General features: G+C 38.7%; 1 protein-coding gene and 1 pseudogene across 1 annotated transcript in view; both read right to left on the bottom strand.

The window, feature by feature from the left end:
• MMP20 (matrix metallopeptidase 20) overlaps positions 1-26,377 on the bottom strand; it is a 44,608-nt gene that overhangs the window by 9,356 nt on the left and 8,875 nt on the right. The window contains 7 exon segments of the mRNA XM_059929887.1: positions 6,298-6,454; positions 7,439-7,575; positions 9,391-9,825; positions 9,998-10,773; positions 21,128-21,360; positions 22,157-22,282; positions 24,432-24,580. Coding sequence (XP_059785870.1) covers positions 6,298-6,454; positions 7,439-7,575; positions 9,391-9,825; positions 9,998-10,773; positions 21,128-21,360; positions 22,157-22,282; positions 24,432-24,580 — 2,013 coding nt within the window.
• On the bottom strand, positions 9,224-10,770 carry LOC132369692 (heterogeneous nuclear ribonucleoprotein K-like; annotated as a pseudogene).

Genomic DNA, 26,377 nt, shown 5'->3' with positions numbered 1-26,377 from the left:
TCATTCCTTTATAACCCATTTTGTTTCTGTAAGGTTTGTAGTAATGTTCCCTCTTTCATTTCTGATTTTAGTAATTTTGATCTTTTTTTTACTAGGTCAATTTAGTGAGCAGTTTGTCAATTTTCTCGACCTTTTCAAAGAACCAAATTTAGTTCTGTTGATTTTCTCAAATTGTTTATATATTCTCTACTTCATTTTCACTGTAATCTTTATTATTTCCTTTTTTCCTGCTTATTTTAGGATTAATTTGCTCTTTTTTCCAGTGTCTTAAGTGGAAAGTTAGGTTATTGATTTGAGTTTTTTCTTCTTTTTTAATATGGGTATTTACAGCTAGAAATTTCCCTTTGAGCACTGCTTTAACTTCGTCAATAAGTTCTCATATGTTGTGTTTTAATTTTCATTCATCTTTAAGTATTTTCTAATTTCTCTTGTGATTTCTTCTTGTCCCATTGGTTGTTGAAGAGCATGAAGTATAATTTCCACTTATTTGTAAATTTTCCAGTTTTCCTTCTGGTATTGATTTCTAGCTTTATTCCAATGTGGTCAGAGAAGATATTTTGTATGATTTTAATGGTTTTAAATTTACTGAGGCTTGTGTTTTGATCTAACATATCATCTGTACTGGACAATGTTCTACATTCACCTGAGAAGTATGTGTAGTCTTCTTTTGTTGAGTGAAGTGTTCCATAGATATCTGTTAGGTCTAGTTGGCTTATAGTGCTGTTCATGTCTTCCTTTCCTAATTGATCTTGTTGTCCAGTCGTTCTGTCCATTGTTGAAAGTGAAGTATTGAAGTCTCCAACTATGATTATTTCAGTTGTGGTTTTCTCCCTTCATTTTTGTCAGTTTTTTTTCTTTATCCATTTTGGGGCCCTGCTGTTAGGTTGTCTTATATTCCTGGTAGAGTAATGCTTCTATCACTATAAATGATCTCTCTCTATTCCTAGTAATACTTTTTATTTTAAAAGTATTATTTTAATACGTTTTGTTGCCTGGTATTAGCATAGCCACCTTGGCTTTCTTATGGTCATTGTTTGCATGATGTATATTTTTTCCATCCTTTTACTTTCAGTCTATTTGTATGTTTGAGTACACAGTGGCATCTTGTTTTTTTATCCAGTCTGACAACCTTTGCAATTTGATTAGATTGTTTAATCTATTCACATTTAATATTATTGATATAATTAGATTTAAATCTGCCATTTTGCTTTTATTTTCTACAGGTCTTATATCTTTTTTAGTTCCTTTCCTCCTCCTTAATGCTTTCTTTTGCTTTAGTGAAGAATTTCCAGTGTACCATTTAAATTTCTTTCATGATTTTTTTACTTTATTTAATAAAGTTATTTCCTTAGTGGTTGCTATAGAGCATACCATATATATTTTTTAACTTAACATAAGCTGCTTCAAAATTTATATATAAATGTATATTATCTTTCTATATGTTATAGGCCCAACCATACAACTATATATATATATATATATACACACACAGCTTTATACAGTTAATTTTAATTAATTTAAAAATGAGTTAAGAGAACAAATACACATTTATACTATCTTTTATAATTACATAATTACATTTACTGGTACTCTGTTTTTTTATGTGGATTCAAAATTTCAAATAACTGTCTGGGGTTACTTGCTGAAGCCTGAAGAATTTTCTATAGTACTTCTTGTAAGGAAGATGCTAACAACAAATTCTCTGTTTTTGTTTATCTGGGAATGTCTTTATTTTGCCTTCATTTTTGAAAGATAGCTTTGTATAATATAGGATTCTTGGTTGAGAGTTTTTTCTTTAAGCACTCTGAAGATGTTTCCCACTACTTTCTGGCCTAACTGGTTTGGCTGACTTCCAGTCTTGTCCCCCTCTAATCCAGTCACACTGCTGCCAGAGTGATATTTTAATAACACAAATCTTAATGGGTTACTTCCTTGTTTAAGACATTTAAAGATATCCCTCTTTTCTATAAATAAACACTGATCTCTCTAGAAAGGCATAGGCCCTCCATGATCTCCGTCCTTGGGCCAAATTTCTCATTCTAGCCCACGTTCTAATCATACTGAACTGCTTGAGGTTTTCCTCCTATACACAGGCTTTTTTATGCATCAGTGCTTTTGCTTCAACTGCTCTCTCTGCCTGGAAGCACCCTGCCCCTCCTGTTTGGGAAACTCCTACTCAACTCTCAAGATGAAGCTCAGTCACTGCTTCCTCTAAGAACTCTTTCTTGACAATTTTCTAGAATTGGCCATTTCCTCTTTGTTTGCCCCACTGATCCCTGTGCAGTCTTTTACGAGGCCACTTGTGGCACCTGGTTTGCTCTTAATTACTTATCTATATATTTACCCTCAACTGTAAGACTTGTTGAGGACATTAATAACACCCAATATGAACTGAGTACTTACTATAGGACAGGCATTTCACATTTTTCTCATTCATTTCCACAACTCAATGAAGTAGATATTATTTCTGCCTCCATTTTTAAGATGATTAAACTAAAACAGAAAGGTGATCTAGGTTGCCAGATGACTGCTGTTAGAGTTGACATTAACACTCTCTTACTCTTGTCTACACTCTTATAAACAGCAAACTTTGTGCCTTCTCATGTGTCAAGGTCCCAGTACAGATCCTGACATGTAATCATGCCCAATATATGTATGTTGAATGTGGTAGTTTGGCAATACATTAAAAAAAATAAGATTAAAAAACCAAGATTTTGAACTCCACCCATCTTTTAAATTTTTATTACTTATTATTTATTTCTCTATGGTGACTAACTATAAAATCCTTAAATAAACAGATCCAGTTCCAGTATTCTTGGGGTATCTAGGAAGGAAAGAATTTAGAAGACTGTATCCTATTTTGCATCAATCATGCCTCCATATATATAGAAAGAGTGATTTAGGAGTGGAAAAGGGCTGGAACCTGTAGATTTGTAAGTCACTTTACACAAAATTTAGAAAACACTGACCATGTCAAAGAATGATGGAGTTGATAGCATCTCCCCGTCCTCCCCCCCACCCTCACCCCAGTTCTCAGAAACTCCGTGGTGTAATCACTGCTCTGGTATTAATAGGCAAGGGAGAACATCTATAGGGAGAAATTAACCATAGGTAGTGGAAGTAATGTAAAGAAAAAAACTGGCTGGATCATTGAGGCCTTCTAGGAAAAGAAAAGGAAGGAATGAAAGCAAACAAATGTGTGGGGAAGTAGCCCTTGTTAGTAAAGTTTAACCAGTATGTCATTTGGTAATGTAGCATGTGACGGCATCAGCATGGCAGAACCCCCTTTTGGATTTCACTTTGTAGTTCTGTGGGCTGCTCCTCTGTAAGTTACTATCAATAGTACACTGACATGTGGGTTCTTACTCTTACAGCCTGAATCAACCTGGCCCCAAGCCAACACTCAAACCTCAGTGGAGGAATTCTTCAGTAGTTTTCTCATGCCATTTCATTCACTAAAACGGGTCCCCAGCCCTAGGGGTTCATGGAGAATTTCCCTGACAACCTGCATATCCAGAGACTTTTCTTCCCTTGGCACATTATTTGTGTCACAGACTTAACTAGCATGAGGACCAAAGAAGAACCTGAGGAATGACTAAGGAAAATAAATCCTAACACAATGTCAATGGGTGTCAATAGTAAAATTATTGGTCTGTAACTTGAGGCTTCTGTAGTTTTTGAGTGTGTCCATGTGCTTTACCTATAGAATTCCATTGCCTCCTTTGCTTTTTCCTTCCAGCCCTCTTTCTTCCTATTTAGAATAGGATGTAATGGCTGAGGCGCCATTGGCCACCTTGAATCCTGTGGCAACCATGAGAGTGGAAGCTACCTGTTAATACTAGAGCAAAATGTCAGAAGGAACTTGTGTCCCTAATGGCCATGGACCCACCTTACCAGCTCTAAATCTGATAAACTTCAGACATTTTACATATATGAGAAAAAAAGACCCTTATGTGTTTAAGCCACAGTTATTACTGGGTCTCTCTTACTAGCAGCTGAACATAATTTCTAACCAATATAGGGCTTTACAAGACAATAAGATGTCATACTCATGCGCGAAATGTGTGGAATTCAGGGGGATTTATTAATAAAGATGATGTGTTAGCTTTTCCTGAACTTTTGAGGTTATTTGAAAATAACCTTTTCAAGGTTATTTGTCTTATTCCTTAGTATGTAAACCAGTGTCTATGTTGGAGAGTATAAAGTAGAAGACTCCGATTGCTGAAATGACTGTCTCTGCCTTGCCAAAAGCAGAGATTTCAGTGCAATTTCAGGGCCCTTCAGTATTTAAAAAGGAAATCCCCTATGACCAGCACTTTGACTAGATTGCTGTTTATAGGAATACGGAAGTTTAAGCAATCATTTGTTAATTATCACAACTTTTAAAGCAATTATTTGCTAATTACCATATAAATTCCTACTATTACTGAACAGTCACTCTTTTTGAGCACCTACTATATGCCAGGCACTGTGCTAGGTATCTACATGCATTATATCACTTAATACTCTCAATAACCTGGGGAGGTTAATATCAAAAGTGCCTACTGCAGTTTCTTTTCCTTTCCAGCAAAAGGAGCTCTTTAATATTTGCATTAGTGCCCTAGGCCAACTTTTTAATGGATCTGTTTTATCTAGATTACTAAAGACTTTTCCTTAATAGACACTCACAGAGGTTCAGCTGGAAAGGTTCAAAATTATTTCCTCAGGGGGATAAGACATCGTTAAAATCAGGGACCCTCCCCTCCCCATCCCTAAATTTATGGAGAATTAAAAACCTCTCACCAGGCCCCTTGTGTTAGCTGTTAAGCCTCAGTCCTGCCTGGTTGGAGGTCCATGCTTTACTGCGGGTGCTGGTGGGTGGTAGATTAATCCAAAGACCAGGCAATGAATAGAGAATAGAAATAATAAGAGAGTGGATAATCACCCCAGGGAGAATCGGGCTATGAACAGGCTTGGACAAATAACCGAATAATCATAACTCATACTCTCGCACACCTGCTCATACACGCATCTCTGGATGCCATTCTCTGAAAACCTAAAATGGGAGTTGGATTTCTCAATATCTATCTTCCTGCATGTCAACACGGTGATTACAGCCACCTTACCTTAAAGAAAGACTTTGGAGAATATGCCCAGCAGATATTAGGGACTTAATAAGGGAATAACTATTACTATTTCATAAAGGAAGTTCTGAAAGAAAATTAGCTGGCTTAGTGGTTTAAACATTGGACTGGAAATGACAACTCATGACAGCACGTGATACTTTGAGCAATGCTACCAGGGCTCTCAGTGGCCCAGAAAAGTCAGCAGGGTCCACATTTTGACATTCATTTTTATGAAATAAATTTTTCTTTTCATGAAGTATATCTGTGTTTCAGTTATATTACTTTCTCAGCTCTAAATTGAGGAAGATGACAGATATTTATTTATAAATTTATCTTATGCCACAGAAATGGTTATTAAAAATAGATAATAGAAAATAGAATGAAAACCCTTGGACCAAAGTTGGGTCCTCTGCCAACCAGACCCTAACAGGGACCTAAAGCATTTAGCACAGTCACCTGTTTAGAGTCTGTTTTGGTTTCTTTCTTATAGTTCAGAAAAACAAGCAATGCTAAAGTGAGAACTGTGAATAAAGAAGGTGCAGAGGCAGCGCTTGACAAAGAGTTGCACTCAGTTCTCTATCATGAGTCAATTAAAGTGGTAAGATGAGGCAGGAGAGATGGGGTGTGACCCTGTGTGCAGTGATTGGATCTGCTTACAATAACCTCCTGCAAGACGGGCATGGAAATGATCTGTAATCCTCCTTGGATAAGAAGAATCTTCATGTTCTGGGTTAAAGGACTTAGCAATAAGGCCTTTGCCTTTCAGCAAAAATTTCCTTCAAAGAGCCCCATAGTCATGACCACATTCATTTTGCACAAAATCACAGACTATGCTGGAATGCATAGATACTCAAGAGGGAATCAGTTCTTCTTTCAGGCATTCCCAGTGGGTAATTATATACTGGGAGTGCTATATCCACTCTTTTAGGCCACTGGGGGTCCAGTTAATGAGTGATTTGAAAGCTTTGGATGATTCATGTGCTAAAGACCAAACAATGGGATTATTGAATGAAAGTTTCACTTATTTGGATGGTTCAGTATCTTGAAGACAGTATCAACCATCAGTAAATGACACCCCAGTGGCTGAGAAGAGTCAATGGGCCTATAGCAAACTTGCCTGTATTCTTTTCTGCAAAAGAATTTTTCCTTCTCACTGAATACATCTGGACAATCAAAAGGAGAAAAGCCATACCTGTAGTATTCATCTCCCACAAAGAAAAGGGTCTTCTGTGCATCCTTGAGATAGACAGCAGCATCTATTCGCTGCACGTATCTTGGGAACCCAAAGTCATAAATAGTCTGAGGAGTATCTTGCATTTGGAATCCTCTTGTTATCCAGTAGTGGGGTCCTGGAAACAGAAATTAAAATTTACAAAAACTCTGTACCATTTAGTGATGCTCTTCACTCATGAGGATTTCTATGCAGGATCACAAATAGGGCTAGTTTATCAGATATTTACCATGGCTAAAACCTAGGAGGAGATAAAAGCCTCTATGCAATTCAGTAAAAGACTTAAAACTTGCTCTGGAGGCAAAATCCCTAGTGATGCCTTAAGAAAGCAATAATATTGATACAATTATGTTTTAAATTTAACACATTCAATTTTTTCAAGATGCCTTTCGTCTGTATAATCTCATTTCAGTCTCATATATGTATGAGAGACAAGGGACAAGCAACTCACAAAAGCTGATTCTTGCTTAAATTGGCACTAACCTTCTACCCTGAGCCCTCAGCATCAAGAAAATACAAGCTAAAACTGATAGTTACCACTTATTGGACAACTTCCATTGGCTAGCCATTGTCATATCTTCAAGGTTGTTATTATTATAATTATTTTGCACAGAAAGAAATGAAGACTGAAAGCGGTTAGATAACTTCCCGAAGTCACTCAAATAGTAAAGGTCTGGAGCCAGAGACATATTGTGTGTGTCCACCTCCTGAAGTTGCAGGCGTCTCTCCACTCCCAGCTGCTTGTATTGTTCTCCTGAGGGTTCCATGCTGATTTTTGTGAATTAGAGGTTCTCAGTAGAGTATACCATGTCACTCAGAGCAGAGGTCCAGGGGTCAGGGACTAGGTTTCTACCTTCCTGGACACTGTCACTTATCACAGTGCCTCACTAGATGACATCTTTGGCTCTGAGGAGAGTTTGATGGTCACTGTCACTCCTGTCATTGTCACAGTACAGTAGAGGGGCTTTTCATCCCCAATCTGAGGAGATGAGTGACTGGAACATGCTCTGTGATAGCTAACAAATACTGACAGTACTAGGTGTTCCAAACACACCAAGCACTGTACCCTTCCACTTCTTTCTTTGAGGGTTCTTTAGGGTACCTTTAAAGAAGTAAGCTGTGCCCCTCTCAGCCACTTCATAAGCTGCGTCCACATTGGACATAAGCTGGGGGAAGGAGCTGGTGATGGTGCTGGGCCGGATCCCTGACATCAAGTGAACCTGCTGACGCCAGAAAATCCTATTGGGCAATGGAAAAGAAATCAAGGTCAAGGGTTGACTTAGATCTTCAATTGAACCTGGGCTGAAATATACTGCAAACCACACTTCAGAGGCCATTTCTAAATGCCTCTTGCTCTTGCCTTGTTTTTAAGGAGAACATAATTTTTTGACTTTAGTAAATAGTTTCTTCTCCCTTTTCATTCTTTTAGCATCTCTGTAATCCTCTTTCCTTCATTTATTTAAGGATGTTCAAAACATGAAAGGATAGCAAGGGTTGACATCAAAAATTTATACACTTAAGCTGTGCACCTTCCTATTCCAAGTATCATTTACTACAAATTTCCCTTTCCTCTTCTGATCTTTTAAAAATTAAAATCTCATAAAGATAAATACCATCCAGGTGCACTTTATGGATATTATATAAATGAGCCAAACTTTTGTTGTTGGAAGAGGCTAATTATTTACTGTAAAAACAGCAAAAACATTAACAATTATAAATGATGTTGCCTATGTACTTATCTATTGAAAATGTTTATGTCTTTGGACCTAATGGCTGCTTCAGAGAAACTCTGGTACACACACATTAACTTAAGATTTATCAGCTCAACCACCCATTTATCCAGTATTATTTACATAAAATTGTGGGAGTATACAAGAGGGTACTGGGCTGAAACCTTCAATGTAAATGAAGTCCACTTTGAATTTTGGAGACAAAAATCATTCTTATAAAATACGAATAGTTTATTTGACTCCATAGAAGCTAGAATCAACACATAAAATTATTTGTGGACAGGGAAATTGTAATAAAGTTCTGACATTTAATTTTCCATGTAGTAAGTTTAGGCACTCCTCAAATCTTGTGTTGAGTTTTAGTTAATTTAACAAATATTTATGGAGTACCTATCAGCAGGCACTGAGGTAGACATCAAGAATGAAACACTGCCCTCAAGAAGATATAATCTAGTAGTAGAGGCAGATAAGTGATTAGACAATTATAATTCAGAGCAATTCGTGCAATGAAGAGTCAAGCTCATGATGCTCTGAGAACATAGAGTGTATCCCACAGGAGGGATGTGTCATTCCATTTAGGGGGCTGGCGAAGCCATCCAGGTGAGGCACTTTAAGCTGATGACAAAATCTAAAGGAGAGCTGTATTGAGAGAAATACTTCATGTTCCTAAGCAACATCAAGAGGCAAAAGGAAAAGCACATCATGTTTTAAAAGGCTGTAAGCTGGAGTTGCAATTCCAGTGCTGACCGGTATCTCCAAGCCTGTTCCATAATCTCTATTTTTTTTTTTTTTAGGTTCACTAAATTTATTTTAAAAATCATAAAACGTTTCTTACAAAAGAATATTACATTCTGCACACTGCTCTGAATAGATGCCAGGGACATATGGACTATTGTTACTTCTCCTCCCTGTCCCACCCCCCCAAATGTTACAGTGACCACAAAGCAAAGTGTTCACAATAATTACATGAGGGGATTTTTTTAAAAACCACCAACAATGAACAAAAATTAAAATTCACTCACTCTGCTGCTGTTTCAAAATTTTAATGTTAGTTTCTGCACACCCTCCCCCACCCCCCACCCCTGTTTGTAAGGAGCTAAAACATTACATCTGGTGAACAGCAAAGATTTCACTGCATCTCAAATGCAGAACACCTATGAAGCAGAGGAATGTTGGCTTTTTAAACAGAAGCAGATTAAAAAAAAAAAAAGATGCAGGACTCCTTCAGTTCTTCACTAGTCTTAGGTAAACTTTCCAGAATACTGCTTCGCACTATAAAAAAAGAAAAAATATCTTGCATTAGAATCCTTCAGCATCTGCATACTGCTTCACACTGTCCTGCAGCAAATATTGTGCATTCTGTATCTGGTTCTGTGTTCCTATAATGGTAATGATCTGGTCTTCGGACCCTTCTAAAGGCTCATCAATTTTGATCGAAGCTCCTGACTCATGACGGATTTGTTTAATCCGCTGACCACTTTTGCCAATAATAGATCCAGCCATAGATCCAACTATATCTTTGGGAATAGTTACTTGTGTAGTAATAATAGGTCCACCAAGATCACCATATGAGCCATGACCCCCTGCGTAGGAATAATCATATCCAGAGCCACCCTCTGGTTCATAAGTCATCTGCCACTCTGATGGACTCCATGTATCTATTGCAGAGTCCCAGGTTTCATCAGCACTGAAACCAACCATGCCATCATAACAGTCTCCAGGTCTTCCTCTTCTGTCATAGGCCATTAGATCTCCTCCTCTAGGTGGTGGTGGTGGAGGAAGAGGAAGATTCCAAGCTCTGCTACCACCCCAGCCACCTCGTCCAGGAGGAGGTGGAGGAGGTCCTCAACGAGGGCTCATATCATCATAATCTCTTCTGGATGGAGGCATGGGACGCCCACCCCAACCAGGAGACATTCTGTCAAAACCACCTCTTCCCCACATGGGAAATCCCACGAGACATCCGGCGGTTGTTGAACATCATTGTAAAACCACCATAATCATAGGTTTCATCGTAAAAATTGGGACCATAAGGCTGAGCACGTCCTTTGATGGGAGACTCTGATATAAGATCAAGGATGATCTTTATGCACTCTACAACCCTATCAGGTTTTCCTCCAATAAGAACGACTCTGTCAGTGGATTGAGGACAACATTCCTGGAAAAGCTTGATTGTTGTCTGAGTGTTCTCTCGAAGTTCTTTGATTTTAGCACTTTTGACCCCAATAATTCCTCCAGCCAGACTCTGATGAATCAACAGTCTTAACTCACAGTCAAAGTCGCTTCCTTTATAGTGTTGGTAATTTAAGCATTCCACAGCATCAGATTCCAGCGGGAGCTGGCTGGTTGCAGTGGGTGATGGCAACTGCAGGCCCTCTTCTAAGGTAGGGATGATTTTCTTCAGAATTTCTCCAATTGTTTCAATATCAGCACTGATACTCAATATGTGCTCGGGGCCACTGCTGTCTGGGACTGAAACACTGGCATTGTAGTCTGTATGGAGAGCCTTAATATTCTTGCCTCCTTTTCCAATCACTGCCCCAGCATTCTTGCTCTGAAGCAGAATGCGTAATTCAACCATCTCATCAGTGCTTCCAGATCTTTTAAAAGCTTGTTCCTCTTCCATATCTTCAGCAGGGCGTTTACTAAATTTGCCATTGGTTTCGGTGTTGGGAAAGGTTTCCTCTGGCTGTTCAGTTTCCATTTTCTTGTATTAAAGAGTCACACCAATCTATTATTAAATATATCCTTGCAGGGCAGAACTGAAGTGTTCTGGGCGGGACCAACTGACACCCTAGTGCTGCAGTAGCTGGGAAAGGCTACCGTCCCTATGCCACCGTGCCACCTCAGCCCTGCATCATAATCTCATAAATGCAAATAATAATAACTGGCCTATCTCCTGAGATCCTTATGAGGATCAATTGAGATAAAGCATATGAAAATGCATTATAAACTGTAAAGTGCCACTTGGCTGGATATTGTCCATTTTTAAAATTATTATTTGGGCATCTACCATAGACAATACTCAGTGTGGCAGGAGGCCATTGAGGGTACACTTCCTCTCCCCAAGCTCTACACATCACAGCCTTATCTAGACCATATGTATTAACAGATGGAAAACTGAGACCCAGAAAAGCTGATGGGCCCAAATGTCAGCAGTGGTTAGGGGCAAACAGAGCCGATTAGACTAGAGCTATGTTGATTTTCATCACATGCCCTAACTAATCTACTTGCTCCTTCTCAGCCTGTGACCTCTGGTTTTTCTCTGTTTATAACTTGACCCCTTACCCAATGAGACCTAGCCTTTGCTGAAGGCCAGAGGGACTGCTTTCCCCCTCTCCCTTCTCTTCACCATCACAGAAAGAGCACAGGTTTGGGTATCCAGAAGAATCAGGTAATGAAAATAGAAAAAGATGTCATGTGAACAGTCCATAATCTTAGCTTTGATAAGGAGGACAGAACAATGGATTAACTGGGAACCTGATGAAGAATCCAAAAAACAAGTGTTTTCCAATTAATTCAATTTAATACATACTTCTGAAATGCTGACTCTGCTCAAGTCACTGTGCTAGAGTCTCATTAAGGCACAAAGCATGCCTTTCAGGCAATTATAATAGTGGGGATGAAGAAATGAGAAAAGTGGGCAGGGGGAGCAATGCTACTGGAGTTTAGTGAAGACAAGGGATGACAGTTTAGTTTACATCCTACAATGCACAGGACAGCCCAACATGACAAAGACTTGTCTGGCTCAAAATATCAGTAAGTGCCAAAGTTAAGAAACCTTAGTTAAAACACTTATGACATATTATAATGTATACACTGTATGTATAAGGTAGTAATAAACACTACCTATATGTGATACTTGTGTAAAGTATCACAAATTCCAAAAGAATCTGTACTCATGAAAAACTTCAGTACATTAATGAAGAAAAATTATGTCTGCTGGGTAATAAAGCAATAGAACACATATTCAGAGGATTTACAAACTTAGAGCTATAGATTACAATAATTAATAAATTAAAATTGACAAAAAATGTATAGCAAGTAACCTCCTAATACAGCTGTAAATGGATTTAAAATATAAGCAAAATGAAAATCTATAAAACTGTTGGAAAGGAACAGCTGAAGGGGGATGTAAAAACGTATTCTATGCAAATGGAAATCAAAAGAAAGCTGGAGTAGCAATACTCATATGAGACAAAATAGACTTTAAAATAAAGACTGTTACAAGAGACAAAGAAGGCACTATGTAATGATCAAGGGATCAATCCAAGAAGAAGATATAACAATTGTAAATATATATGAACCCAACATGGGAGCACCTCAATATATAAGGCAAATGTTAACAGACATACATAAAAGGAGAAATTGACAGTAACACAATAATGGTAGGGGACTTTAATGCCCCATTTACGTCAATGGACAGATCATCCAGACAGAAACCCATAATGAAACACAGGCCTTAAATGACACATTAATGACAGCTTAACTTAATTGATATTTATAGAGCATTCCATCCAAAAGCATCAGAATACACATTCTTTTCCAGTGCACATGGAACATTCTCCAGAACACATCACATGCTGGGCCACAAAGCAAGCCTCAGTAAATTTAAGAAAATTGAAATCATATAAAGCATCTTTTCCTACCACAATGCTATGAGATTAGAAATCAACTAAAAAAACACAAACACGTGGAGGCTAAACAATATGCTACTAAACAACCAATGGATCACTGAAGAAATCAAGGAGGAAATCAAAAAATACCTAGAGACAAATGAAAATGAAAACATGATGATCCAAACCCTGTGGGACTCAGCAAAAGCAGTTCTAAGAGGGAGGTTTATAGTGATACAAGCTTACCTCAGGAAATGAGAAAAATCTCAAATATACAACCTAACCTTACACCTAAAGCAACTATAGAAAGAAGAACAAAGCCCAAAGTTAGTAGAAGGAAATAAATCATTAAGATCAGAGCAGAAATAAATGAAATAGGAAGAAAACAATAGCAAAGATCAATGAAACTAAAAGCTTGTTCTTTGAAAAGATAAACAAACTTGATAACCCTTTAGCCAGACTCATCAAGAAAAAAGAGGGAGAGGGCCCAAATCAATAAAATTAGAAATGAAAAAGGAGACGTTACAACTGACACCACAGAAGCACAAAGGATCATGAGAGACAAGCAACTATATGGTGATAAAATGGACAACCTAGAAGAAATGGACAAATTCTTGGAAAGGTACAATCTCCCAAGGCTGAACCAGGAAGAAATAGAAAATATGAACAGATCGATCACAAGTACTGAAATTGAATCTGTGATTTAAAAACCCTCAACAAATAGAAGTCCAGGATCACAGGTGAATGACTTCACAGGTGAATTCTACCAAACATTTAGAGAAGAGTTAACACCTATCCTGAAACTATTCCAAATAATTGCAGAGGAAGGAACACTTCTGAACTCATTCTATAAGGCCACAATCACCCTGATACCAAAATGAGTAAAAGATACCACACAAAAAAGAAAATTATAGACCAATATCATTGATTAACATAGATGCAAAAATCCTCAACAAAATACTAGCAAACCGAATCCAACAATACATTCAAAGGATCATACACCATGATAAAGTGGGATTTATCCCAGGGGTGCAAGGATTTTTTAATATCTGCAAATCAGTGTGATACACCACATTAACAAATTGAAGAATAAAAATCATATGATCAACAGATGCAGAAAAAGCTTTTGATAAAATTCCACATCCACTTATGACAAAAATGCTCCAGAAAGCGGGCATAGAGGGAACCTCAACATAATAAAGGCCTTATATGACAAACCCACAGCTAATAACATCATACTCAACAGTGAAAAGCTGAAAGCATTTCCTCTAAGATCAGGAACAACACAAGGATGCCCACTCTTGCCACTTTTATTTAACATAGTTTTGGAAGTCCTAGCCACAGCAATCAGAGAAGAAAAAGAAATAAAAGGAATCCAAATTGGAAAGGAAGTAAAATGGTCACTGTTTGCAGATGACATGATACTATACATAGAAAATCCTAAAGACAGTACCAGAAAACTATTAGAGCTCATCAATGAATCTGGTAAAGTTGCAGGATACAAACTTAATACACAGAAATCTCTTGCATTCCTATACACTAACAACAAAACCTCAGGAAGAGCAATTAAGGAAACACTCCCATTTACCATCAAAAAGAATAAAATACCTAGGAATAAACCTACCTAAGGAGGCAAAGACTTGTACTCCAAAAACTGTAAGACACTGATGAAAAAAATCAAAGATGATACAAACAGATGGAAAGATATACCATGTTCTTGGATTGGAAGAATCAACATTGTCAAAATGACTATAATACCCAAGGCAATCTATGGATTCAATGCAATCCCTATCAAATTACCAGGCAGTTTTCATAGAACTAGAACAAAATAATTTTAAAATTTGTATGGAAACACAAAAGACCCAAATAGCCAAAGCAATCAGAACAGAACTGGAGGAATCAGACTCCCTGACTTCAGACTATACTACAAAGCTACAGTAATGGTACTGTTATCAAAACAGAAATATAGATCAATGGAACAGCATAGAAAGCCCAGAAATAAACCCATGCACCTATGGTCACCTTATCTTTGATAAAGGAGGCAAGAATATACAATGGAGAAAAGACAGTCTCTTCAATAATTGATGCTGGGAAAACTGGACAGCTACATGTAAAAGAATGAAATTAGAACATTCTCTAACACCACACACAAAAATAAACTCAAAATGGATTAAAGACCTAAATGTAAGACTAGATACTATAAAACTCTTAGAGGAAAACATAGGCAGAACACTCTTTGACATAAATTGCAGCAATATCTTTTTGGATACATCTCCTAGAGTAACAGAAATAAAGACAAAAATAAACATATGGGACCTAATTAAACTTAAAAGCTTTTGCACAGCAAAGAAAACCATAAACAAAATGAAAAGACAACCTACAGAATGGGAGAAAATATTTGCAAGTGATGTGACTGACAAGGGATTAACCTCCAAAATATACAAGTATTTCAATATTAAAAAAACAACCCAATCAAAAAATGGGCAGAAGATCTAAATAGACATTTCTCCAAAGAAGACATATAGATGACCGAAAGACACATGAAGAGATGCTCAACTTTGCTAATAATTAGAGAAATGTAAATCAAAACTACAATGTGGTATCACCTCACACTGGTCAGAATGGCCATCATCAAAAAGTCTACAAATAATAAATGTTGGAGAAGGTTTTGAGAAAAGGAACCCTCCTACTCTGTTGGTGGGAATATAAACTGGTACAGCCACTATGGAGAATAGTATGGAGGTTCCTTAAAATACTAAAAATAGAACTCTGTGTGATCCTGCAATCCCACTCCTGGGCATATATCTGGAGAAACCCATGATTTGAAATGATACATGCACCCAGTGTTCATTGCAGCACTATTTTCAATAGCCAAGACACTAAAGCAATGTAAATGTCCATGGACAGATTAATGGATAAAGAAGATGTTGTATATATATACAATGGAATATTACCCAGCCATAAAAAAGAATGAAATAATGCCATTTGCAGCAACATGGATGAACCCAGAGATTATCACGCTAAGTGAAGTAAGCCAGACGGATAAAGACAAATATCATATGATATCGTTTATATGTGGAATCTAAAAAAAAAAAAATGATACAAATGAACTTATATACAAAATAGAAATAGACCCACAAACACAGAAAACAAACTTATGGTTATCAAAGGGGAAGGTGAGGAGGGATAAATTAAGAGTTTTGGATTAACATATACACACTACTATATATAAAACAGATAACCAACAAGGACCTACTGTATAGCACAGGGAACTATACTCAAATTTTTGTAATAACCTATAAGAGAAAAGAATCTGAAAAAGAATAGATATACATGTGTGTATAACTGAATCACTTTGCTGTATGCCTGAAACTAACACAACATTGTAAATCAACTATACATCAATTAAAAAAAACAGCTGCAGGATGTATGGGAACTGGTAATGAAAATAAACAGATCATATCAACAGTCTGTAATCTGCTGTTTGATAAGGAGGGCAAAACAATGGAGTTTATTGATATTATAGACCTGCTGATAGATATTTAACTGCACTGTTTATCTTTGTGTAGCCAGGAGCCACTGCTGTGCCTGGCAGATAGTCAGGGCTCAATAAATATCTGTTGGCTAGATAAATGGGTGTCAGAGTGTTGTGTGGAACTCATCTAATCGTCAATTTTCATATTCTCTGAAATTTTCATTCTCCTTTACTAAAGAACAGCAATTAAATCATCAAGTTTGAGATGAAGTCACTGGTAACATTCTTGAACCTCTTTGCCAGTCCTGTGAGCTCCTTGGGGCAAGGTCATGTATTATTCATCTATGTATTCTCAGGCTTAGCAAGTGCCTGGCACATCTGGGACTTGATTCATATTTGTTGAACTTTTCTTGTTTTGTTTTACCCCACTGTCTTCACTCCCCATCTGCTTAAACTGATCCCCTCAGTCTTTCATTTTCAGGGGAGACCTTCACCTCTTCTTTGCTGACTGTCAAGGTAATCCAGCAGGAGCTGATGGGTGCTTTCATTTTCTACTGTCTTCACCCCTTACTCTCCTTGACTCTCTTCTTCTCTGTCACCCTGTTCCCTAGTTTCAGGGGAATAGGTGTCTTTCTTCTTTTTATCATTTTGATGGTCTCAGATGAACTGATGCTTCTCTCCCCTGAGACTGGACACTGTGGTGCAGTGAAAGAAGAAAGGGGTGCTGCAGATCTTGTTTTATTATTGGATGTGTGACCTTGTATGAGTCACTTAATTTTTCTGGGAGTCAGTTTCTTTCTGTCAAATAAGAATGATAATAATAATAAACCTGTGCTAATATTTCAAAGGATCAATTGAGACAATGCATATTAAAGCATTTTATAAACTCTGGACTACTCTTAACAATTATTTGTAAATACTTTAAAGAGACATGTTTTCACTCTACAGATTTATTAATTATGTAAAACTTAGAGTTTATCAGTAGAGCTAAGTTTCCTTCTAAATTTGTCTCGCTGATATAAAATTTTATCACTGGAAAATTTGAAATACAGTCACATCATTGGCCAAGAAGCCATTCATTTGAGGGGAGCTCACTAACCAGGGCTGTTTATATCAGGCTATTTCAGAGGCCAAAAATCAGACATGCATCATCCATCTCACTGAACCCAAGAGAAACAGAGCTTATAAAATTAAAAACCCACATGCAGACAGTGGTTAAAATAGCCAAAGCTGTGCACAGTGTCCTTAAATTAAGTGTTTATATCCATGTGAGGAGCCTACGGAGATCCATATTTATAAGCCTTAACCTGTGAAGATGTAAAGAACCTCGTCCTTAGTCAGAAGGAGGGTGTTCAGAAGAAATGGCAATGAATCAGCAATCTTAGTACACCTTCTGCCTCTTTGTCTGAATTTGTAGTACATAACAGAATCAGTCTAAGTAAATACAATGCCTTGTGTTGACTTTCAGTGATGCAACCTTATAGCCAGAAAAGAAAGATCCCCAGGGAGACTGAAGGAGGAAGACTTCCTCTTTAGTTGTGCAGGCTTTCCTCAAGCCCACGGAACCCTGGGAAATGCTAAGTTCCAATGGTGCCATTTAATAGCAGAGGTTACTGATTTTATTGTCCCTCCTTCCCAAAGTGCTTTGCATTTCTTTTTCTTCATTGGCTCCTTTTCATGTCTTCAAATGTGCCCAGGTATTTCTCGTCTTGAAAAAAATCCTCATTTGACCCTGCTGCCTCTTCCAGCTATTATCTTAACTCTTTGTTATTAACAAGATTCTCAAATGAATGACCTACATCTACCATTACCCTTTGCTCCCCACCATTTGCCTTTTCACTCCTCGGGATCTGGGTTCATTCCTTACTACACTGCTAAAACTACATCCCTTCATCATCCTGGCCAGTCGGTCCTGTTCTTCAGTCCTCAGTCTGGTGACCTCAGCAGCATTGTCCACTATTGATCACTTATAAAAAAAGATAATTCTCTTTTCCCTGGTTTATCTGGGGCTCCATTATAGGGATTCTGTCTCTGAAGTCAAGTAGACCTAGGTTAAAAATTCTAGCTAGGAAAAAGAACAGTGTGGATTAAATGAGCAGATGTCTATAAAATGCTTAGCAGAACACACAGCGCATTGTAAATGATCATAAAATGTCAGCTATTGTTATTATAATTATTAGAGTTTATTTTCAAATCTTTCAGTGCCTCCTCCATGTGGGAGATTCTGTAACCTATGAAGCCTTCAACTGTGACCTCTCCCCTGAGCACTGGCTTATTTCTATAAAACCTCACTAGAATTGTCATCACCTTAAATTCGACACATCTAAAATTGAGTTTTTCTTCATTTGTCCAATAAGTCTTTTGGATTTTCCTATCTATGTGGGCCATGCTGCTTCCTTTTCCATTGTTCTCACCAAATCAGTGTCCAAGTCCTGCTGGTGACTCCTTCAGGATGCCTCTTACATTCGCCCTTCTCTTCAATCCCTACTTGCATGACCCTTAACCATATTTTTCTTTCCATTCGAATCTACTATACATAACGTCTTTCAAATGTGACAATTAGTGATTGACAGATGTTTTTAAATAAAGAATCCTATTTTGAGAATAAAACAGAATGTGAAGAAGCCTAGCAAACATTTTTGGGAAACCTGGATAGTCTAGGACCTCCTTCTTCTTTCCCTTGCAGGTTGGGTAAAGGTTGTGGCTCTTTATCCAACCCGCGGGCCAAGGGCCCAGAAGCACAGGAGCCGCCCCAAAGTGCTTTTCCTACTCACTCCAAATGCATTCCAGTCAAAAAGCATTCATTCATTCAAGTCAAAATTCGGCGTTCTCTTCGTAGTTCCATCGCACAGTCAGAGGTTATCTATGTGAGTGATAGGATAGACTCAGCATCATGAGTCAGCAGACCCGGGTTGCAGTGGAGGGTCTGCTGGGCTGAGAGACCCGGGCCTAGCTTTCTTACCTCCAAAATGAAGGATTAGGACATGATCAACCTTTATGCTTATTCCATATGTAAAATGCTATTATTCTTCTAAGGTCTATAGCTGATTGTGATATTCTTGATTTTATCGTTAAAATTATATCATGTAAAACCCAGAATAATCAGAGAGATGCAAATATCATTTGGGTATGACTGGAACTCCAGTCTATTTTGAATCTCCAGAATCTATTTTGAAAATTGCCTCTGATTTTTTTTCTTTTTGATAATTAAGTACTCTTGTTCTCAATAAGATTATAACTTTCTTGTGTGTTTTCTTATTATTTTTGAACAACTTCTGGGTGTCCTGCCCTGTGCACAAGCCTTTTCTTAGGCACCCAGAAGAGACTGAGCAAATTCTTGGGGCACTGAAGTACCTTGGAAGTGTTTGCCATTTAAAGTTATCTTCTGGTGGACCCTCTTGGAATGTAGGACCCGCCCTTTGGGAGAAGTGTTGGTGAGTTTTCATCCCCCATTCTGTTCCTGAGGACTGTCTGCCAGCTACAGAAGAGTGAGCTGGGGCTGGCTGAGCCACTGCACCACGCAGGTCTCTGCGCTTGATGGAGTCTTGTTGTGACCAGAGCTGAGGATCAGGGAAGGAGTGAGGCACAGGGAAGGGTCCACTAAGAGTGAGAGATGGGTGAGATCAGGGTGGAGAAGGGTCAGCAATGGGGTGAAGATCAGAGGTGGGGTGCAGCTTTGGGAAAAGATCAGAAACTGGAAATTGGTCAGATCAGAAATGTGCTGCCAGGCACTCTGCCAAAGATCAGGGTGCTCAGGTGGTCAGGGGTGGGTGGTGTGTGTGCTTCTTGGCAATATAAAACCATGCTTCTGCATTTTGTTCACCTGTGTAAAAATGGTCATGTCAAAATATAAGCTGCAGCTCCTGGCCGAGTAAGAGTGGCCATCAGAATGGTGGTGGCTCTCCAGTGCACAAGGACCCATAAAGGGCAGGCACGGATTTGGAGTGGGTTCTTCTTGGTGGCCACAGGAAATGTTTCACCTTGGAGTCCTAGGGCCAAATGTGTTATATGGAGAGATTCACAGTATTTTTTTTTCCTGTCAATCAAGGGAAGAGCGGGACTGGCATATACCCCTCTCTGAAGGGATACAGCTGGCCGAACACTTTTTGGGATGAAATTTGTCTTTTATGCCTCAGGTAAAATCTGACTGCAGATGTGTGTGCCCATTTCTAAGCAGTAGATGGGCTGGCTGGCATGCAGGAAACATGGGTGAGCTGGGCTCTACAGACCCTTTTCTAGGCTGAGAGGAAGAGGAGGGACTCCTATAAGTAAAGCCTGAATAACCAGGCTCTGAGGCTTAAGGAAAAGCCAGTTTCCTAGATTCTTCAGCTTTTATCCATCAAACACAAAAAAATGTCAAGGTCTAATGATGTTTCAAGATTTCATCTCATGGATTAACAGATTTGTCTTTCTGTTAAGCAAAATTGGATATAGAGTTCCTAATAATCCTTTATTATCTTTGAAAGAATGTTTACACTTGAGATAATTTTGAATATTTTGGGACAGTTACTGTGTTTGAGCCTCAGCTTTCTCAACTATCGATTGAGGAAAACATTTCACACCCCACAGGCTGATCATGAGGATGGTACGGAGATGACTCATGAACATGATTTGCAAACTGCAGATTGCCTATATGACTGAATGGTAGTTATTACCATCATCATTGCTATTTTTAGGAAGATAAGGTCACTTATCTGCAAATGGATAATCACCATATATATGAAAAATATCCATCCTCTCCCAATGTCTGACTCCTGATCGACACTCAAAATACACACAAATGATTGTATTTTCTATGGCCATCAAGGGACCAATATGCTCTAGAGGAAAGATGTAAAATTTAATTGTACATCTTACAAAAGAAAGCAATACTCATATCTGGTAAATAAGCTCTTCATAAGAGGGCATAGCTGGGGCTGTAGTTTCTATCTTAATCTTCACTTATGCAGGTAACTCCTGACAAAGTATACTTTCTTTAAGTTGGAGACCAAATGCCTGTCACTTTCAGGGTTTGTGGTCAAAAAAAGTGTAGTGATTGTACTGTACAGTGCCTGGATCCCTTTCACATCATCCTTGGGAAGGTGGAATCCATAGGGATGCTGATACTTATAAGTTGGGTACATCAGTGCTGATGGGTCTGTGGAATGGGCCAGGCCCAGTGCGTGGCCAAATTCATGAGCAGCAACGGTGAATAAATTGAAACCTAGACAATATGAGAGAGAAAAGGACAGCATCAGCACAAGGTTTTATTTTCAACATTTCCTGTCTTCACAGGAGAATTTATGCCCAAATCACAGTTTATTCATTTTCTTTTCACAACTGGGTTATTCAAAGGTTGGTAGGTTGTCCTGGCACTTAGCTTTGCTGACTTTAGTCCAGTTCTCCCCACCTTGGCTAGGAGGGGCTTCGGGGTGGGAGAAGATGGAAATGTAAATCAGTTCATTTTGTTCATTGTCAATGGTGCTAGGTAGATTGATAAAGAAGGGCCTTAGAGCTAACAGTAGCAATAATACCTAGATTTAGGCCACAGATGCCTTACTAGTTCCCTGCCTACTCCCTTTTATCCACACAAGTTTCACACTGAAGATTTCCAGTTGACATGCATGATGTTCTAGAACTTTTATACCCATCCCCATCGTACTTCTCAGGAAAGTACTGACTCCCCTTAGGTCATTTCTGAATATAGCCTATTTCCAAGTACAAGTAAGAATCAAAAAATATTATGTAGTTGAAGAAAAATTGAGCCATGTGTTGAGTAGGGGATTGCTGTTTCTTGAGATTATACACTATGAACCAGAGATCAGAAAAGTCTACAGTACATTTGAGAGTGGATCTTTTTCCCTTATGGTGTTCCCTTTTGAATTTTTGGCTTACTTGTTTTTCCTAGCCAGCCCCCCTAGTTAAAGGGTGGCTTGGGACGTTGAACCTCAAGGTTTCATGATGGAGGCCCAGAAGAAGGTACAATATTTTCCAGGTTATGGTGAATTGTGCATATATACCATTCATTCCCATAGTCCACTTCTCAGCATTGTCGAAATGTGTATCTCCTCCCAGGCCTTCTCCAGGTGCAAATGCATGAGATAGAGTCCCCCAAGGCCCATCGAATGGATAGGAATCCCTGTGATCTAAACAAGTGCGGAGAAACACCAACAGGATTTAGTCTTTCTAGCAATTTCTGCAGGGTACCTGATATCACAGTGAATGGAAAACTTTTTCAATAGCATTGACACTTCTCATACAAATAGGTTTATTTTTCAATATTCACTTTTTTTATAAGAAGAAGCTCACATGCCAATGAGTAACCTATCCATTAAAAAAATAAAAGGGATATTTGGTATTTTAAAGATAGTAAGCATTAAAAATAAAAAATGTTCTTCTGATATTGTATTTGTTGCAATGTCTATTAATTGGCACAAGGCATACTGTAGACTATGAGCATGCCACAGATTACAAAAGGAGAAAGAGCAGATGGTCATTCAATCGCAACCTTGTCCACTGACTGGTCTGTGAACATGTTGGCAGAGTGCTTTCAATGTATGATTCGGGGTTAGGGGGGAAGGGATAAATTAGGAGTTTGGGATTAAATATACACACTACTATATATAAGATATAACCAACAAGGACCTACTGTATAGCACAGGGAACTATACTCAATATATTGTAATAACCTATAAGGGAAAAGAATCTGAAAAAGAATATATATATACATATATATATACACACACACACATATATATATATAACTAAATCACTTTGTTGTACACCTAAAACTAACACAACATTGTAAATCAACTATACTGCAATAAAAAATAAAATTAATAAGAAAAACAAAAAACTAAACAAAAATATGATTTGACTAAGACAATTATAGTAAATTGAACAAGTGTGTGCTTTCTGTTTCTAGAGCACAATATAATTTAAGGAAGTGTCAAAAAAAGGAAAAGAAAAAGAAAATTTCTCTGTAATTTTGATATACTTTCATGCATAAAACTCATGAAAGCAATAAAGGTGTTTATAAAATTACAACTTTCAAAGCTTAATATGCTTTTGTATTATTATCTACATTTAATTAAAAGTTCATTACAAATATAATAGAAAAGGAGGAAGAATAAAACGAGGGACAGTATAGAAACTACATTTCACAGTTTTTCAGGATTTTCGTGAGGATACCTTGTTTTATTAAAAACCAACAAAACAAATTCTGGTGTGCCATTCCCCAGGTTTCAGTGCAGTGTTGTTTAATCAGATTACATGCCCTGAAGGCCTGGTTAAATGGCAGCACAGTCCCTAGTCAACTTTGTTTTAGGGAACAAAGCACAAGCTTGGAAGATCAAGAGACAGCCAGATGTTAACTCCATCACCTCCAGAGCTGCCTGAGCCCACTGCCCTGCCAGTTCACTGGGGGTGGCCTTGGTCCTCTGGGAGGAACAGGATCTGCCATGCACCAGGCCACACCCAGGGCCACCTCTCAAGGGGTCACACTCAGGACTTACTTGATCTTCTCTCTCCCAGCTTCTAAGCATGTATTTCCCCAGTGACATCAGATTAAAATTAAGATAAGGCCTTGAAATAGGACACTTAGAAATGTTATCTGTGGAGGGGAAGAGGCAGTGATACTCACCTTGACTCTGAGGAAGCTGAGAGGGGAAAGGAATTACATGGCCTTTCCATCATCTACTACTAGACATGCTTCTCTGAAAAGGGCTCTACTCCTTGCTGGGGGGAGTTGGGGGATGGAGAAGAAGTGGGCAGGTTGGAGGCAGGCCTGGCATCTCCAAAAGATGGTATGCAAGTGTGAACAAGACGGCAATGCCAGTCACTCTCCTAAACATTGCTGCACAGGAAAGCTGTCAGGGCTCCTGTGGAATTAATCCTCAGTGAGGATTCAAGATGGGAAATCCTTGGCTAATATGGGAGGGGTATATGGCGATGGACATCATCATGGGAATGGGATGAGGTCAGATGACCTCCTAGCCAATGGGAAAGCTAAATCTGACAGCATTTGTCCCTGATGGGGCAATACCACTATGAAAGCTGGTTATGCTGAGTCCATTCTACAGCTCAGTCTAATGATGACAAGAAATGCTGAGAACTCCTCTGGTTCTATATTCTGGCCAGATGAAGATTGTGACTTTGCCATGATCTTGGCCTCTGCCCTTCACAACTGTGTGAAGGAGGATTGTGCTGATCACATGGATTAAATACTGTAGAAGGAAAAGTGTTGAAACATTTCTCCTCTGATTAGTAGACAAAATCTAAGAAGCACCACAGTACCTCCAGTTTCAAAAGATATCATAATATCTGCTTCTCCTGAGTTTATTCTGACAAAGCTCAGAGGGACGGCGCTACTCCAGGCCTGCAGGGCCATCTCCACTGCTTTGTCCACTTCTGCAGAAGTCATGGAAGGTGCGTATTTGGATATTCTGTGAAAACAGAAGGAACATGTCTTGATTTCAGTAAGTGCTCCTAAGTGAAGAAAGCAAGAATTACGTCAAGATTGTATTAAAAATAAAAATATTGAACATAAATCTACAATTTAGATTTCTTTCTCCAAAATAATAATTCTTATTTTGCTTTCATATTTGTTAAATTACTGAAACATATTAAACAGTAAGAAAAATGAAGGGGAGAAATGAGAGAGTTGAGATAATCTGGTGCTGAAACAGTTTGGCTTTCATTGTTATTATATATCACTAACTTTAAAGAATAATACCTTGTGTAACTTTACGAGTAGCCGGAAGCCTATTTTCCCTAAAGTGGTTTTAATTGAGAAGGGACCTCTTTCCCCAAAAGGTACTGAAAATTTTCAATTGTAAAAAATAAAAACACAGAGTTTTGAGGTTTTTCAAATTCTTATTCAAAGACCATCAGGATTTCCCCAGGGCCATGGGGAATGTTTTTTCTTAAAATAATATGTATCTTAAAGGGGAAGTGCTAGCTCCTCACAAGGATGCTCACCTGAACTGAAAAAGGCTTGAGTCTTTCATCAAGTCCTGGCCTGGCAATGACATCAGAAAGCAGAAAAGTACAGAGCATTTTGGACAAACAGTGGGTGGAGATAGTTGGTGTTTTTCTAGGACATGCCATGCTGGAGGCCAGGGGCTGGGGGTTCTTGGCAGCATGTAAAGGAAGGGTGGGAGAAAGGAACTGCCACCCAGAACTTTGGGCTCAGATGGAATCACGGGTGCAGAGTTAGAAGTGAATTCTGTGAGATCCAATCTTGAGAGCAGACACCTAGCCAACTTTCTCTTTCTCCATTTCCTAGTCCAGGCCCTTGCACATAGTAGGCACTTAGCAAACACTTGCTAAGTGGATGAACTAATGAATAAAAGCTAGTGTTTTTTAGGGCCTACTCAGTAGTTCTCAAAGTTTAGGACTTGTGATAACTACTTAGGAAACTTGTTAAACACACATGTGTGATCCAGAAATCTGCATTTAACAAGTATTCTAGGTTATTCTGATGCAGGTGGTGCATTCTCAGCCAGAAACCAACAGTGGTTATCCTGGGGGCCCAAAAGGAAGGGACCATGTCCCACAGAGAGGATGGGAAATAGCTAAACCTCAGTAATGGAGAGGGAAGGATCAAGGAGATCTTTAACTCCAGGGACTGGGGCCAAGAGGAGGCAGGTAGAGTGTCCGAGGGGAAACCCGAAGGACCCTTGAAGGGACCATTTAGTGTTTTCAGAATATGCCACGCCCACTGCAGAATATGAATCTGTGATTTAGCATGGCTCTGTGTAGTTGGTATCTCGAAATTCGCTCACATTATAGACGAGCTATCCATCCCCACAGAGCTGCCTGTGTGTTGAGCTGGAGAAGACAGGGATGGAGAAGGGACGACACCAGAAAGGAAGAGCATGTGGACAGGTGTCCTGACCCAGGGTCTGGAGACTGACACAGCAGCAGTGGTGACAGTTAATGTTCTGTGAATACACACTACGTGCTGGACCTCGTTCTAGGCACTTTTAAATGCGGTACACCCTCTAACTCTCACAGCAACCTTCAGAGATAATAGTAACACTCTACGTTTTATGACTAGTCAGGACTTGAGCCCAGTTCTTTACGACTCCAAAGCCTATGCACATAAGCACTATGCTATATTTTGTCTTTTGCAGTCCTTTGGGCTATGTTAAAAGGAGTTATTCTGAGATCCAGTAGCTATATAGACAGAGTACTAAGATAGTCTCTAGTTCCTTTTTGGGTGGGGCGGGGGAGAAGGA

Source organism: Balaenoptera ricei, chromosome 8 (assembly GCF_028023285.1).
Source record: "Balaenoptera ricei isolate mBalRic1 chromosome 8, mBalRic1.hap2, whole genome shotgun sequence".
Classification (NCBI taxonomy): domain Eukaryota; kingdom Metazoa; phylum Chordata; class Mammalia; order Artiodactyla; family Balaenopteridae; genus Balaenoptera; species Balaenoptera ricei.
Note: the sequence above shows the minus strand (reverse complement) of the source record. Positions and strands in the feature narration are given on the sequence as shown.